The sequence below is a fragment of the Physcomitrium patens genome, chromosome 9 (assembly GCF_059467195.1).
Source record: "Physcomitrium patens ecotype Gransden chromosome 9, ASM5946719v1, whole genome shotgun sequence".
NCBI classification, from domain to species: domain Eukaryota; kingdom Viridiplantae; phylum Streptophyta; class Bryopsida; order Funariales; family Funariaceae; genus Physcomitrium; species Physcomitrium patens.
This window is the reverse complement of record NC_143418.1, coordinates 3813188-3830666: the sequence shown is the minus strand read 5'-3', so window position 1 is coordinate 3830666 and position 17479 is coordinate 3813188. Positions and strand designations below refer to the sequence as shown.

Genomic DNA, 17479 nt, shown 5'->3' with positions numbered 1-17479 from the left:
GTTAAGAGAATATTGTACATGAAGAAAAAGCTAGGAGTGTTGAGTGTAATTCGGCTACGTTTTCCAAGGCTTTTAAGGAAAGAAATTTTAAAGAATTGTCAAGCATGAGTAGAGAGGGATTCATGGATTGTGCTGCCAACAAGCTCTTCAGCTTTTAACTCAGCTGAGGCTCAGATCGAACCAAGAAGTGGTCATTTTGCATTTTGGGCAAATTGATTCCGTGGGTGAAGAGCGGTGATTCCAAACAGTGACTAGTTCGGGTTTTTTATGCGTTTCTAAATATAGATCATGACAAACATGGAAGAATTGGTATATTAATGAGAATTTCTTTGTTGGGGGTTTCCCATCGCCTGATCAGGCAGTTATCATCCAAATCCAAAGCATTTACAATCATTCCACTAAGGGCTTTGATACAGCAAGGATGTCAGTCAGTTCAGATCATTTCATTACCTGAGAAAGTTCACAACACAAAGACAGATGCATATCACACAAATACAATAATTTGAGAATGTATAGAGTCATAACAAGGAGAGGACTACAGTTGAGGCAAATTCTTATGAAAAGAGGCGTATCATCCTCCAAGACTACCACTTGACAAAGTTGGGTACGCTACTGGCCATAGCCACATCAATCCAGCTTCGCATTTTGACGTGCAAAGACCCTGAAGAAATTATCTTTATTTTACACAATTGAGGAACTTCTGCGCTAGCTTGGGATGCCTCTTCTGCTCTGTTGGCACGACTGTCATCTCCATGCATCCAATTGCCAGATTCTTGACCTACAAAGACATATTGGGCTGGCAAAGGTGTAGCAACCAGTAATTGCGAAGTCTGGTGAATATTTTTTCCTCCATTGTACTCCACCTGCAAACAATAGTCGCCTCATCAACTCCACCATAAAGACCAGCCACGAGCAAGCTGCTCAGAGATCACTTCTCTGTTCTACTGTAAGTCTGTTGAATAGCCACGTGCACTCTTCTTCAGAGCTGAATGGGGCACTGGCTGATACTTGCAAGAAGGCATAAGCAGCAAGATAAGGATGTTCTAGAAGATAGATTGTGCAGGGAGGCCCAAACCTGGGCAGAAAGATTGTTGGAAAAGTACAACGTCACATTCCCCTCACTTGCGTCTATATTGATCTGAACATCATTACACGCATTGAAACATCACTGTCAGTAAACCGAACACCCCGCGAGGAACAGAGATAGATTATATGGTTTTATAAATTCTCAAGAATTAAATAGTATAAAACTTGATCTGTAGATCCGTGAGTTCTTAGGATAACAAACAAGCTACAAGACATTCTGTTAGTCAGTTACTTCCCAAACTGGATGACAACAAATGGCATTTTATTACTTGCGAGCTACAGAAAGTGGTCTTGCACAATCCGACTTCTACTCAGACATTAAAGAACACTTGCCTCTCGAGCATGCTCGTGTAGTTGCAATGATACATCACCTCCACGTGTTACAATGCTTGCCTTACTGGAGTGGAACAACTGAATTATTACTTTCAAAACAGGGATGTAAGCAATCTTCGCAACATTGAGCTGCAAAGTTCAGAAACATGATCGAGCTTTGAAGAGCTAGGTTATTGATATGAGGAAATTAGGAAATGTCAAAGTTCTCATGCTGCGCAGCTTATATACTACTTGGTAAACCCAACATTGCGCATGGACGGCTGTTTCCTCTACCGCTATAAAAATTTGAGGTCTGTTGCAATATACCAAAAATAACATACCTAGTCAACAGGAATAAAAAGTAGAGACCGAATAAGATATCCTACAAAGTATATGAAGAGTTAGCGTACCCATCAATTCCAGTTATCTGGACTGATCCGCCTTTCGTTGATATCTGATTAACCAAGACAAAAGCACTTCGTCAACACTTTTTGACCAAAAGCGAATAGACTATAAATACCTAGAAGCAAGGCGTTTTCTAAATATGAATAAAAAGAAAGACTGGACCTCATTGTAGTGCTCAGAACATTTCCTAGAAGCATAGATTTCATCCAATTAAAAAACAGCTGAAATTCTATCTCAGAGAAAGCAAACAATCCAGATTTTGTTTTCACTTGTTAAGCTGTCCAGGGTCGGAATTGATGAAAGCTAACTTACCAAAGCACTATCTTGTGCCTGGATATGCTTCGCTTCAAATGAGCCACCGCTTAATTTCATCACCACATCTGTGATAACAAATTACATGCAACATCGAAAGTCAGATCCCAAGTTGAGAAATAGATTAAAGAAATGTAGAATTCATTATCATTAACAGATATGTCAAGTATGTTCACCGACTTTCAGGTGGAAAAGATATTAGAATACAGTAAATGATCGATAAGTTTCTAGCACTAAGAGGTGCTTACCGTTGCCATAAAGAGATCCAATGTACATGTCGCCTCCATTAGTATCGACATCAATGGTTGTGCCCACCAGTCGTTTAATAGAAACATCACCTCCCGCTGTCTTTACCACTGAATCCGCAGAAACCTGACACAGGATGGGGACGAATGAAAACATGAATACGTATGCTTTCGTCCCATTCCAAACATTAGCACTAAGAGCAGAAGATTGCAGAAGATAGCTACTTCTCCACGAAAGCATAAGTTCATTTCTCAAAATTAGTAGACTAGTTACAATTCAAAATACACAAATACATTTGCGAGGCCAAGTGACAAGTTTTAAGAGGAACAAAGCATGGGGAATGTACCAAGTCAGCTGTGAAACAACCGCCATTGGTCAAAATTTTGGCCTTTCCTCCCCGCATATCACCAAGTGTAACGTCGCCACCAGAGGTCTCAACATTCAAGTTTCCTTCCCTCTGAAATAACCCCACACACGTGTTCCTCATTCAAAGAGTATAATTTAACACATAAAAAAAGCATGTGCAAAATGTTGATCACATTGATCCTGAGACAACACCCCTAATGGTGTTCAGGACTGCAAAAACTTGAAGGGCAATGTTACAGTTGAGAACGACACAATTCACTAATTTTTTTGGTATACAATTCAACCAATGCTTTTTGGGCTGCAATTCTCTGCCCAATGATCGTGACAACCAGTGCTGCATGATATATCCTACGGTGTGTAGGGTAGAGACTTAACCCTAGTTGGACAGTATTTGCTTGGAGTAATTACGGCGAAGGGTTGCAAAGAAAAGAAGAGCCTATTCATGCAGTTTGGCACGACTATGACGATTAAGCGTCATGTTCCAAGTTCAGGTTTGCAACATAAAAAATGGATATCTAAAATAAGGGTGAAGCTCTCGATTTGAAGGGAGCAAGCACAATCTAAACTTTCATGTAGAATTGAGCGCTGAGGTGCCTCTCAGCACAGTGATACTCTTCTGGGAGGCTCATATATGCTTAGGGGGGTCCTCACCAAACTTTGAATACGAACTGGATTCTGCTTAGCCTGCACAAATAAGCCGCACCAGCGTGCAGGCATGGCTGCCCTGATACCCTCTGGTACTGGATCTCCATGTCCTCGAGTGCCTCTAACGTTTTGCAACTCTGTTCACACCATCAAAATGGAACTAAGCGACCAGAGTGCATACCAACATCTACAGAGACATATAAATGTGTAAATGGAACTAAGCGACCAGAGTGCATACCAGCATCTACAGAGACATATAATTGTGTAAATGGATGTACTCCCATGAGAGTTGGAGTTGTGAATTTATTACACTTACTGACGCAATCTGAAGACTCTATCAGTTGAAAATCAGACCAGTGATCAGCACTGCGTCCATCTTTCCAAAGTGCCTGTAAAATGACAAGGAAAAACAGCTTAACTTTGTCACAAGTAGAGCACCCCACAATTTTGAAAATACCATGTACAAAGAATCTATCTCTGTAAATGCCCTGACTTGCTGAGTAGCTCGAGAATCACTAATCACGACTCCGTAACCAATGAACTCACCTCTAGTACAATTTCTTCCAGACTGTCTCCCGTCGCCACATCTACATCTACATTTATATCAGCGACACATATCTGAATCACATTCCAGATTAGCAGTTACTTCAAAAGAACGCCGAAAAGGTAGTGTTCACAGCATAATTGCAACAATTTTGTACAAAGAACTGTAAGCCCAAAACATCTAGGTCAAGCTAACTGTGACTTACTATGTGGAACAGAGCACCATAATTTGTCGCTTAATTCTTACTGCTTTACAAGAGCGGGATTGTTACACACCCTTAACTCGGCTCCAACTTTCACGGGCACACGCTTAATAGATGAATCTGCTTCCTTGCTTCTGAAATCAGTACTTGTTGTAAAGCAGTGTCTATCCCCTTTAACATAACATGGCTTGATCCCTGCAGGTATCCATTCACCTGAGAAGTAATCGTTTAATGCATGCTAAACCCTCTTTGGAATAGCAAAAGGTCAATACTTTCATCACAGATTAACTTGAAATGCAGAGGAGGAATCAAAGTATGCAGTCAAAAAGCCCCACCCGACGGTTCCGCGCTCAATTCTGAATAACTTCGCCATAATCGTCTAGGACACGAGTGGCGAATATCTATCAAAATCCATACATCCTTAAAAATGCCATATTTATTCCCTGTTCATCTACTAATGCCAACGTCGCATATCCTAGAAGCTAGTTAATGAGGCTCTTTAAATGCACCATGTGAATTCCACTGCACATGAAATTCGCCAAAATCGGCACGATGGGCTCAACCTGTTTGCCACTAACCTAAAAGCTTCCAATTCGAATTTCTATGGCAATAACCTAAAAACCTCCCAGAATATCCACAAAACATCCGTCAAAAAAACTGAGCCCACGCCTACATTCTGCACGCGCTGTAACGGAGACTTACATCCATGCGATGCGAAGGTCCTTTTGGACTTCCCTGACCACAGCCCATCAGCCCGATCGGCAGCCCTAACGCACTCATCACCACGCACGCCATCCCTCAATGCCACGAGGATTCGGCGCACAGAACCGCGTTGCACAGCTCGCCTCTGCAACCCCAAACGCTCCGTCAAACCATCCAATCTCACAGAACCGGTTCCTTACAATGCACAGGAATGGAATGCCAATTTCGGAAAAGATGGAAGCGAGTAGGAGCAGGCTAATTACCATAGCGAATTGACAATAGCTTCGATGCATCAACAATCCTCAACGTTGCATTGGAATGCTTCCAATTTGTGACTAGTGTTGCGATGAACCTCCTGTGACGACGAACCGAAATCCTCAGTGATGGATTTCCATTCTTGAAGGCGGTTCTCAACTAGGGTATATACTCCGTAGGGGTGGCAGGGACTTATCCAGGCTACACTCCTAGTAACAGTGATGATACGGTCTCAGCCGGGGCACGGGTATATCCAGCCAAGCTAGATCCGTAGCATCAGTTATGGGCGGGTAAACGGATTCTTACGGTTCTTTCCGATTCCGGGGGTGTTGAAAACTTTTGAAACAGTGCTTAAACAATGTTGGATTTCAATTATTATTATTATTATTATTATATAATTATATTATATAATTATATTATATAATTATATTATATAATTATATTATATGTACCATATCAAATTATTTTAAGAATAAAGGTAAGTAAATTGGTTCTCTACATATTGATGATCTTTTGTGGATTTATTGTAATTATATACATGAGCCTGCAATGTTTTGAATTGATTTTTGGTTGTATTAGGGTAAATTTAAGAATATAAAGAAGAAGAAAAAATATCACATTTTGCAAAATTTACATTTTCAAATATTATGTTATATATATATATATATATTTATAACAACTCAAAAGGAATAAATCAATGGAATAAACTAAAAGAGACAAAAACCATGATGTTGCTCAATACTGAGAGTAGCAATGTGAGATTACTAGGCATAGAGCTTGGAAGCTCCCAATCATAATTTTTAGTAAATTCTTTTTGTGGCCAATAGCACGAGTTTCCACAAGTATAATATAAGGCAACTTGGATATAATACAAAGAGACAAAGAAGTCTTTTGATTGGCCATGAAGAAACTTGTAGAAGAATAAGGGAATATAGATGAACAAGGGAATGGATGGATGTGTCAGAGATTGCAATGCCCAATGGCAAGGATTTTTTCTAATATATTTAAAAGGTAGCATATTTATTTATGTTGATATAATCTATAATTTTTTATTTATACATGCCACTTCATAGAAGCTTTTAATATCTTTAAAATTAAGTTAATATTTAATAAATCTATTATTAGAATTATTAAAAGATAATAGAATAAAAATAAAAACTGATTTTTTTTACTTTCAATAGTTTAATGATAAGTTTTTAATTTATTATAATTTAATTATTTATTTTATGGTAAATCATTTTAAATAACAACATTAATTAATCTATCACCCAATGATTTTGTTTCTATTAAAATATGTAAACAAGTATATATTTATTTATGTTTTAAAAATTAAAATTAGAATTAAAACACCATGTGAATGCCATAAATAATGCATACAAGGCTAAAGCAAAGATCATTGTTACCATTGTTAACTTTCTTGTTTTATCACTTGTGATTCTTTTTGTATGTTCATAGAGGTATAATATAATATTTTCTAAAATATTAAAACAAGATATAACATTTTATTTTTTCTCTTTTAAATTCTTATGTACAAAAACAATGATTCTTATTATCTTCTCAACTTGTACATTTTGGATTATTTGTATTTTTAGTATTTTAAAGAATGCATTAACAAAAAAATCTTAAATGATAAAATATATTATAAACTTTGTATCAATATTTTTTTATTTTTTATTCATTAATTTTGATGTCTATCAAAAACAAAACTATTTTTTCAAAAAACTTTATTTGTTTATTATGATACATATATTCACAAGAACTCAAAGAAATATGAAATTGTTTGTATTTTGACTAGTTAGAAAAATAGATAAACTTTAATTCTTGATTTTATTATATTTTGCATTATAATTTTGTTAAAGAATCAGGTGACTGTCTCTAAACACATTCATATTATCAAAAATGCAAATTTGCATCAAATCAATTAGTTGTTTCTAATATAAAGCCAGGAATAGTTTATTATTATTATTATTATTATTGTATTCACAATGTATTTATATACAAATCAAGAGACATTAAAAAAGGGAACTGCTATGTGGACATCCCTCTTTGCCACACATAAATTTAATGAACAAACATAATGAACAATCATTATTTCAAATTGTATTTGAAAAAAATTATACTATATTTTTTACTTGAATTTTAATGTATAAAAATCAACTTTATTGACACCCATAAACATACAATAAAATAAAAAATCCAGAAATAAAGGTATTGCTACTACCACTACAGTTTTTGTTATTGGTACCACAACCTTATTCTTATTATTTTTTAAATTATTTTTATTATAAATAATTTTACTTTTTTCTTAAAAAATATTAAAAAACATACAAAAAGTATCAGAATTTATCTTGACTGGAATTGATAATAAAAATAAACATAAAAAATATGAATAAGGTGGTGGGTTGTGGTGATAGTTGCAAAAAATGTTTTGACAAGAGGTGGATGGTAGATTTTGGTGACAATAGCTACTAATAGCTTTTTAAACACCAAAAAAAAAAAAAAAAAAAAAAGAAAGAAAGAAAGAAACGAGTTTAAAAAAATTAGGATTGATTTGATTCATACTCAAATTTAAGTAACAAACATAATACAAATATCTTTGGACACAATTTTATTTGAAGATCATTTATTTTTATGTGTGGCACATGGAGGTGTCCATATAGATTCAACCTTGCAGTGCCGGTGTGAACAGGACCAGGTTCGCGATTCTTCCAACATGTAGCATTCAAGTGCCAACTTCCAACTGTAGCTCCAACGGCCATGGGCCACCCCAGCAAGGCCATGGGGTACCCAAGCCCGCCGCTGGACGGCTCTGAAAGCAGTGTCAGAACAATTCAGACTCTCGAGAAGCTTCCATTCAACGGTTTCCCCCTTGAATCGCTTCTCCGAGGCTCTGGATCCTTCCTCAGTGGCCTTCGTTCTGGTATCATATTGCGCATCCTTCATCGATACTCGTTGAAACTGTGAGTCGCAATTAGCGCACTGGAAATTCAACAATCCGTTACTGATCCAGAGTGCGGGTCCATGTGAGTGCTATTAGCAGCTTCGGTATTAGGTTTAATCGAGAGGTTACTGTGAATCGGTCGTGTTTCTGTGGAGGCGGTTAAGTCCAGTTTTTTCGAGTATCCGTGGTTGCCAAAGTCGATTCCTTCAGAGCAGAGGACGAAATGGCAGACGTCAACTTGGCTTCTCCCGAGATCGAAACCTTCGCTTTCCAGGCGGAGATCAATCAGTTGTTGAGTTTGATTATCAACACTTTCTACAGTAACAAGGAGATATTCTTGAGAGAACTCATCAGCAACTCTTCTGATGTAGGTGTTTTTGCTTGGAACTTTTTGTTGTAGGTTCTGTGCCTCAGATATGCTTTAGAGTTGGTTTCTATGCGATGACATTAGCGATGCCCGCTAACTAATTTTTTGTTTATTGATCTGATGGTTAAACCTCACACCAATGCTCGATACAGACATTCTTTCTACACCTGCTCCCTGTTTAGTGTCAAACTGCTGCAACCGCGAAATGGCACTTGGGGCATACAAACCTGTCTTTCGGACGTGCCACAAAATTGATTGTCAACAGCGAAACAGTAATTTATGCTTGTATGACTGGAGTTGGTTCTCATTTGTTACTTTACGCTTGAGCCCTGGCAGGCCTTGGACAAGATTAGGTTTGAGTCCCTAACCGACAAGAGCAAGATGGATGGGCAGCCCGAGCTGTTCATTCATATTGTTCCCGACAAGGCCAACAACACCCTTAGCATCATCGACAGTGGTATCGGTATGACGAAGGCTGACATGGTTAACAACCTGGGAACCATTGCGCGGTCGGGGACCAAGGAGTTCATGGAAGCCCTGACCGCCGGTGCCGACGTTAGCATGATAGGGCAGTTCGGTGTGGGTTTCTACTCTGCATACCTGGTTGCGGAGAAGGTGGTGGTGACATCGAAACACAACGATGATGAGCAGTACATCTGGGAGTCACAGGCCGGGGGGTCGTTCACGATCACTCGTGACACGAGCGGGGAGCAGCTGGGACGTGGAACGCACATCAAGCTGTACCTGAAGGAGGACCAGCTGGAGTACCTGGAAGAGAGGAGGCTGAAGGACCTGGTAAAGAAGCACTCGGAGTTTATCAGCTACCCGATCTCGCTGTGGTCGGAGAAGACGACGGAGAAGGAGGTGTCGGACGACGAGGAGGACGAGGAGAAGAAGGAGGAAGAGGAGGGGAAGATCGAGGAGGTGGACGAGGAGAAGGAGAAGGAGAAGGAGAAGAAGAAGAAGAAGGTGAAGGAGGTGTCGCACGAGTGGGCGCTGATGAACAAGCAGAAGCCGATCTGGATGCGGAAGCCGGAGGACGTGACGAAGGAGGAGTACGCGGCGTTCTACAAGAGTTTGTCGAACGACTGGGAGGAGCACCTGGCGGTGAAGCACTTTTCGGTGGAGGGGCAGTTGGAGTTCAAGTCGGTGCTGTTCGTGCCGAAGAGGGCGCCGTTCGACCTGTTCGATTCGCGGAAGAAGCAGAACAACATCAAGCTGTACGTGCGGAGGGTGTTCATCATGGACAACTGCGAGGAGCTGATACCGGAGTACCTGGGGTTCGTGAAGGGAGTGGTGGACTCGGAGGATCTGCCGCTGAACATATCTCGGGAGACGTTGCAGCAGAGCAAGATTCTGAAGGTGATCCGGAAGAATTTGGTGAAGAAGTGCATGGAGATGTTCGCGGAGGTGGCGGAGAACAAGGAGGACTACCAGAAGTTTTACGAGGCGTTCGCGAAGAACTTGAAGCTGGGGATCCACGAGGACAGCCAGAACAGGTCGAAGCTGGCGGACCTGTTGAGGTACCACTCGACGAAGAGCGGGGAGGAGATGACGAGCCTGAAGGACTACGTGACGCGGATGAAGGAGGGGCAGAAGGACATCTACTACATCACGGGAGAGAGCAAGAAGGCGGTGGAGAACTCACCGTTTTTGGAGAAGCTGAAGAGGAGGGGGTACGAGGTGCTGTACATGGTGGACGCGATCGACGAGTATGCGGTGGGACAACTGAAGGAGTACGACGGGAAGAAGCTGGTGTCGGCGACAAAGGAGGGGTTGGTGTTGGAAGAGACGGAGGAGGAGAAGAAGAAGAAGGAGGAGACGAAGGCGCGGTTCGAGCCGCTGTGCAAGGCGGTGAAGGACATATTGGGGGACAAGGTGGAGAAGGTGGTGGTGTCGGACAGGATCGTGGACTCGCCGTGCGTGCTGGTGACGGGCGAGTACGGATGGTCGGCGAACATGGAGAGGATCATGAAGGCGCAGGCGCTGCGCGACAGCAGCATGTCGAGCTACATGTCGTCGAAGAAGACGATGGAGATCAACCCTGACAACCAGATCATGGAGGAGTTGAGGAAGAGAGCGGAGGTGGACAAGAACGACAAGAGCGTGAAGGACTTGGTGCTGTTGCTGTTCGAGACGGCGATGTTGACATCAGGGTTCAGCTTGGAGGAGCCGAACACGTTCGGGAACAGAATCCATAGGATGCTGAAGTTGGGACTGAGCATCGACGACGATGTCACGGAAGCCGATGCAGACATGCCACCACTGGAGGCTGATGCCGAGGAGGAGGGCTCCAAGATGGAGGAAGTAGACTAAACCCACTCCAGTTGAGGTGACATGATTATGTGACAGAATTTTTGGCGATCCTCTTAGAACGTAGACGTTAGAATATTTTTTGAAATTCCGTTACATGTACGGAACAAATGCCTGGATCAAGTACGTCGGTGTTTCTTTTCATGCACCGGTTTGATCTGATGAAGATTGAATTTGTAAACAATAGTTTTATTCATCTCTTTATGTGATCCAACACATCTAATGACATTTGCAGACTTTTAGGCTGCATTGAACTTCCACCTGAAGCTTTCGTATAACAGATCTTTGATTTGTTTGGACTATTAATTTTGTTTTTCATTGTCAATTAATTTATACAAGTCGTAGTCCATTCATCTTGATGAAACTTGGATAGGAATAGTATCTAAACGTTGCATAAAACGTATTCATGGTTTTATAGTTAAATCTTGACTTTTATCATGAAAATTCACACACTTCCTTGGAAGATGTTTTATTCTTAACTTGGAGAATTCTGAAAACGGTATGAGCAAGATTAACAGCTTTAATTCTGCAACGGGCTAGATTGGGAAGTGAAGCCCAAATAATCTCAATGAGCTTCAAACTTTGCACTAGGGAGAGGTTGAGTAAACATAACATGATTGCCAATCTCCCCTGACACGATGTAATCTATCCAGCAAGAATTGTCCCCCTAATAAAATCATATTTGTCTTCAACATGCTTTCTGTGCGTGAAATTTTGGATTTTGTTCAAGCTGAATAGATTTGTGATCTTAACGTAGAAGATGAATATTTAGAGTAGGTTCTGATTACCACAATGGAGATGAATATCTAGAGCAGATGGCACAAAAGCATCTTAAAGGTTCTTTGTAGAATCATTGTGCTCAATATTTGCAAGTGACTTTAGGCAATACCAAGTTCATCAAGGAGGTGTTTTATAAAATCTTATATAGAGCCTTTTACTTTGCTTTGAATGTGCTATTAGAAACAATAGGCTAATTTTTACTAGACCAGGAAATTGGTCCTGAATACAGTCTTGAACTGCTGAATTTTGAACATAAATCATGTTGCAATCTTGAATACATAAGCTCTAAGTGATATTTTGGTTTCTGTAGAACCTAGGTAGTTTACAACAGTGAAACATTACATGCAAATATTAGACTTTCTATGATAATAGATACCAAGGTTGGTTGTAATATTGACATATCACAAGATATGCAAAATAGAATCCCAATGCAATTATTAAAGTTTTTGCATAAACCAACAAACCTAATTGCGAAAGAGATGCCAAGATGCATATATGTAATGAAGCTGAACTTGCCAATAACATGACAATACTTTGTTGAATCAATTCTTGAGGTTCCACTTTTGGAAGTGAGAATATAATTATTAAACAACAAAAGTAAATTTAGTCCTTGAGGTCAACATGCCATATTTCTAAAGAATCTTCTTATATTAGGCCATAAGATGTAGAAATATACCAATCAATGTTAGTGATATCAATGTCAAAATGTTTTTAACCCAAAAAGAATCTTTCATATTATATTGTAATTGAAGCTTTTGCTTTACATTTTTAAATTAGCTAAGATGGTTTGTAGTGAATAATATATTATCTACACACATTATAATAAGAACAATGGTAGTATCATTTTGAAAGAAGTAAAGATTAGAATTAAACATATATTCTTTTTTCAACCTAATGATTAAAGAAAATTATTTATTTCTTCATATTATGCTCATAGTGATTGCTTTAAGTTATGAATTGACTTATACAATCAATTAATAATATATATATATATATATATATATTAATATATCCAAGTCTTCAAGTTGCTTTATGTAGACCATATCATTTAACATTCTATTTCAAATGTCAACTACTTAATAACAAGTACAAAAGTTTCTTGAAAGTCAATTCCAAATCATTGCTCAAAACCTTCAGCTACTAATTTAGTGTATTGGATACACTGTATAGACGACTAAACACAAAGTTGAACAAAAGAGTTACAACAAGAAAGTTAGCAAGAACTTGATTAAACAAGATAAGTACATGATCAACACTAAGAAAGATGAATTAGAACTCCAAGAGATGTGTTATTAAGATTTGAGATCCTCAGAGCCTCAATTCTAATATATACTAGGTATTAGAAAGCTTCTTGAGAAGTTTCCTTGTTGCTTGAAGACAAAGCAACTCTAAGAAGCTTCTTAGTCAATTTCCTTTATTCTCTTCAAATTTTAAAAAATTTGCTAGAATATTTTGAAAACCTTCTAGAATTTGATAGAGTATTCTAAAAATATTTCCAAAATCTTCTTGTTGGATGTCTTTAACATCTAGTTTTTAATTAAAAAAGAATAGAATTCATTACCAGTTTAATTTTGAAGATCCATTTTGTTGACAATATATATTATCATAGAAGTAAGTCTATAAGCTCATACATTTGATTCTTGAGCAAAGAATCAATCTCTACTTGCATTGCCTTCTTCTATTAGAGATGCTCAAGCATTGTAGATAGTAAAATTTCATTGGTTGTAGGATCCATTGTTTTAACAGTAGTAATATAAAAGTTGATGGATAGCATAGTCTAGTGAAGAATACTAAATCATATAAGTTATTTAGAAAGCTAGCAAGATTGAGTAAATTATTAAGAAGGGTGATCAATAGGATAGATTTTTCTTTTATTGTAATTTAAAAGACCCTAAACATCATCTTTAATTAAACTATCTTGAATTAGATCAAAAATATCTATTAGCGCATGACCTATAGTTGCTATAGGTTGAAGGTTAATATTAGTTTCATATACAAAGTTTTTAGCATTTATTTATTCAATAGCATTATCTCATTTTTGTTGTGAAAATTCATGATTTTTTGTCATTATGTAAAATTCAGCCTAGGAATGCACTATATAGCTAGATGTGGAAGGATTTTAACTTATCTTGAAGTTCTTCTTGTAATCAAAAAGAATGTATGAGGTATTTAGAAACACGTCTTGGCAATTGTAACTCTCTTAAAAACTTCTAGTTAATTATTTTTTACCAATATATTATATGACATAGCATTGGCTACCAAACCACGTCAAATGGATATAATTAATAAACTACATTAGTTTATGTAGTCTATTTTATAGAATTTTCATCCATTTAGTATTTTATGTTAGTTGGCCTTATTAATGGCAATTTGGATTTAAAGGTATTAAGTGGAGTAGCTCCTTTGACTTAATATTCTTTGTCAAATCAAGTCTTATAAATATTTTTAAGAAAAAGAACTCTTTATAATAGAGTTTTGTTTGAATATGGTGGTTTAGACATTGAGTAAAGTTTAGAATTTTTACATGCTTATATTCTTAGGTTCTCCTTCTATGGTATAAGAAATAATTTGACTTGTGGTGTTTAGAAAATTTATCTTTCACTTAACAAAGAATTTCTTTTTAAAGTTTTATGGTATAGCAAGTACTTATCTTGAAGTTAATTTAGTTTTTTTAGTTAATGTACAAATGTATATATCTCTTAATTATTTTTTAATAACTTTTTATTCTTGGGGTTGTTTATTTTTTTTATAGAGTCTTTCAAACTTGAGTTGTTGTTTTGTCTTTATAATAGTCTCAAGTTTTTATATCATTCCTACCTTACCTACATTATGTTTTTCTTGATCTTCTTCAATATTATATTCTTATTGATCTTCTTCAAAGTGTGATTACTTGCAGTCAACAAGATGTGTATTTTCTTGGTGTTGGTTTGTTGAATAAAATAAGTTGCCATTAGATGAATATGTATTGTAAAATTTTATTATATTTTACATCAAACAAGTAATATATTAAAAAAAACTGAATTAAGATTCAAAGACCATTAAAGCTACTACCACAATTGATTTCTACATTGAATTATTTAGGCTCATTGTAATTTATTTATGAGCTTATAGATTTGGTAAGGTTTAGATTAAAACCTTCACAATCACAAATTATAGCATTACCAAATGTACCAACTATTACTACAACAATAGAGATATTTATAAATTTCTAATAAAAAGCCATTCTAAATCTTGTTTGGAGCTATAGTAGAGTTTTTGAATGGTGCTTGTAGCAAATTCAAATCAAGCCAATATAGACTAAAACCACTTAAATTGAACAACTTGAATAGGAACATAAATTCACAAGGTGCCTACATTCTTATATCAAGAATAAGGTTGAAAATATATGGATGACGTTTAACACTCTCTCTTACTCCACATATTCTAACAATTGAAGAAGAAACCAAAAGATTAATTGAGAAGAAAGTTTTCAGTGTCACAAAGTAAAATGAAGTCTTTGCACTTGGCACCCTTGAAGTGCTTGATAAGACGTTTATATTTGAATCAAGAAGAATAGATTCTAAATAGATATTTTTTTTGAATACATAAAACTTAAATCTCTTTGAAGTAGAAAAGTATGAAGGAGAATGATAATATATTAATTATTTAATAGAAGTAATATTATTAGAGTCAAAGTTAGAAAAAGATATATCTTGAAGTTAATGTTGAGTTAGAAGAGCATCCATACTTATAAAAAGCCATTTCATTGGAACATTGAGTAAAATAAAAAATACCTATATGAAAATAAGAAAAAACTTTTTTAAAGATTGATTCTTACAAAGAATGTTGGTTATAGTAGTAAAGCATAACAATAACAAAATAAAACAAAAAATGACTAAAATTTTCTAACAATGTTCATAATGCTCACAATATTAAGTCCATTTCTAAATTTTGATAGGCTGTTTTTCAATGTAACACGTAATAAAAGAATCTCTTAACTTGAAAATAAAACCAATAGTTGACCTAATATCTTATGAATCACTTGCTTAAAGAAAAGTAACATAGCTATGTAAAGTATTGCATTTTTTTTTTTTTTTTTTTTTTTTTTTCTTTGTAAAAATGATTCCAAAATCCTTGGTTTCTCTGATATATCTCAATAATATTTTGCAATAAGAAGATGAGATTGTTGTGGCTTTTTTATGAATTTTCTACATACACATATAGAAAATTTAATATCAAATATAATAATTATAAGATGTAATAATGAGCCTAATAAAGTATAATAAAAAGTTTGATCATATTCCTCTTCTTCCATATTTGCAATTAATTTGTAATTTTCATTCATTGGTGTGTCAATTAGTTGGCAATCTTTTATGTTATAATTTTTAAAGATTTATTAAGCCTAATTCTTTTACGTGAAAAATAACCTTCTTTTTATGCAAGTGCATTTTGCTTTCAAATAAATCATACTGTTTCTTTCAAAAAAAATTTGTCATAGAATATTTATAGTTTAGTTGTATCTATAAATATTTTATTGCAAAAATTGACTTTTCAAGTATGAGTAGATTTTCTACTTCCAAAGCTATAAATATAATGTCTTGACTTTTTATCTTACAACAAAGATTGTGATATCCTATTTTTAATTTGAATCCAATGTTTTTAAGATATTAATCTATCTCTTCAAATAATACTCCCTTTTGATGTTCAAAATCAAGAACAATAAGTTTAGATTTTTATTTTTAAACTTTTCTTTTAGGATTAGTTTTGGTATGAAAATAAATTTTTATCTTTCAATTCAAATTACAAGATGGCCTTAATTAAGAATTGAATATAATTGATAATGTGAAGTAGAACAAGAAAATAACAAGAAGAAAAGAAGAAAAAAATACAAAATAAGTAAAAGAATTTTATTCAAGTAATTCATACTCCAAAACTAAGTGACAATCTATTCACTTGATTTTTACCAAGTAAAAATAAAATAAAATAAAATAAAATAAAATAAATATTTTTAAAATTATTATTTTATTATTTTTTTGATGAAATTAAAAATATAAATATATCTTATTATGATTAAGTTATAAAAGTTCAAAGATAGTAAGTAAATAATTAAAAAATTAAGTAAAAATATTTTATTTCAAAGATAACTTGCTTATAGATCAAAGATTCAAGCTTCACTAAAGTTTATATGTAGTGTATATGGATGTCATAGAGAGGCCTTAGTCTTATCCTCCTAACTACATCCAAGATGTTACAATCCATATAGAACTTATAACCTTTCTATAAAGACTATACTAACTATTTGTCATCTTATTTTTTACTAATTGAATTATTTGTTTTTTGCATTTTTGACTTCACCTTGGTGTTTAAAAATACCTAATTAGTCTAAGAACCTTTTATGGCCCTCAAAACTTGCTTCATTTCTATATAATATCTTTTAAAGTGGTAAAAGTCAATTTTATCAAATTCTTAAATAATTACAAATAAAATTTCTAATAATTAAAAATAAATATTCTTAAAATTCTTAAATAATTAAAAATAAAGTTTAAATAATTTTTTTAAAAAATTATATTATTTTTATAATACTAATATTAATTTTAAACTATATCTTTCTATCTTTATTATTTTTGTAATAATAAAATAATTTAAATAAACTAAAAATCTTATTTCTAATATAAACAATTAAAAAGTCATGAAGTTTTTTTTCATGCTTCTTTTAACTACTATTAACATTTATAGAAATTTTTATAAATAATACACATTAGATAGAAGGCCAATGTAGTCATTGGTTTCAATAACTAACAATTAATATTCAACAATAAGTAAAATTCTTAATGAAATAAGATTATTGCTTATATGACTTACTAAGATTCCATTTTTGTAAATTTTTTTCTAATAAGACTCTTGTACCTTATAATTTTTTCTAAATTCTAATCAATACTTAAATGATCAAAAAGACTTTTTAATCCTAATATTTTTATATTTAAATAATTTAAAATTATATTTTTAATAATTCCACCAATTATA

General features: G+C 34.9%; 2 protein-coding genes across 3 annotated transcripts; one reads left to right on the top strand and one right to left on the bottom strand.

Annotated features, from left to right (window-relative positions):
* Positions 1 to 484: 484 nt before the first annotated feature.
* On the bottom strand, positions 485 to 5218 carry LOC112286401 (uncharacterized). 2 transcript variants are annotated; one of them, XM_024528262.3, is made up of 13 exons: positions 5084 to 5218; positions 4821 to 4965; positions 4192 to 4331; positions 3919 to 3990; positions 3689 to 3761; positions 3379 to 3509; positions 2708 to 2818; positions 2364 to 2487; positions 2116 to 2183; positions 1809 to 1852; positions 1420 to 1483; positions 1076 to 1138; positions 485 to 863 (listed from the first exon to the last, which is right to left on the bottom strand). In XM_024528262.3, the coding sequence occupies exons 1-13, from the start codon at positions 5111 to 5113 to the stop codon at positions 585 to 587; spliced, it is 1344 nt and encodes a 447-aa protein (XP_024384030.1). In that variant the 5' UTR covers positions 5114 to 5218; the 3' UTR covers positions 485 to 584. The 2 variants fall into 2 exon arrangements, with proteins under 2 accessions (XP_024384030.1, XP_024384031.1); XM_024528263.3 differs by having other exon boundaries at positions 4192 to 4313.
* Positions 5219 to 7940: 2722 nt separating this feature from the next.
* LOC112286538 (heat shock protein 90-2) lies at positions 7941 to 10962 on the top strand. Its single transcript, XM_024528486.3, has 2 exons — positions 7941 to 8383; positions 8720 to 10962. The coding sequence occupies exons 1-2, from the start codon at positions 8240 to 8242 to the stop codon at positions 10697 to 10699; spliced, it is 2124 nt and encodes a 707-aa protein (XP_024384254.1). The 5' UTR covers positions 7941 to 8239; the 3' UTR covers positions 10700 to 10962.
* Positions 10963 to 17479: the final 6517 nt, after the last annotated feature.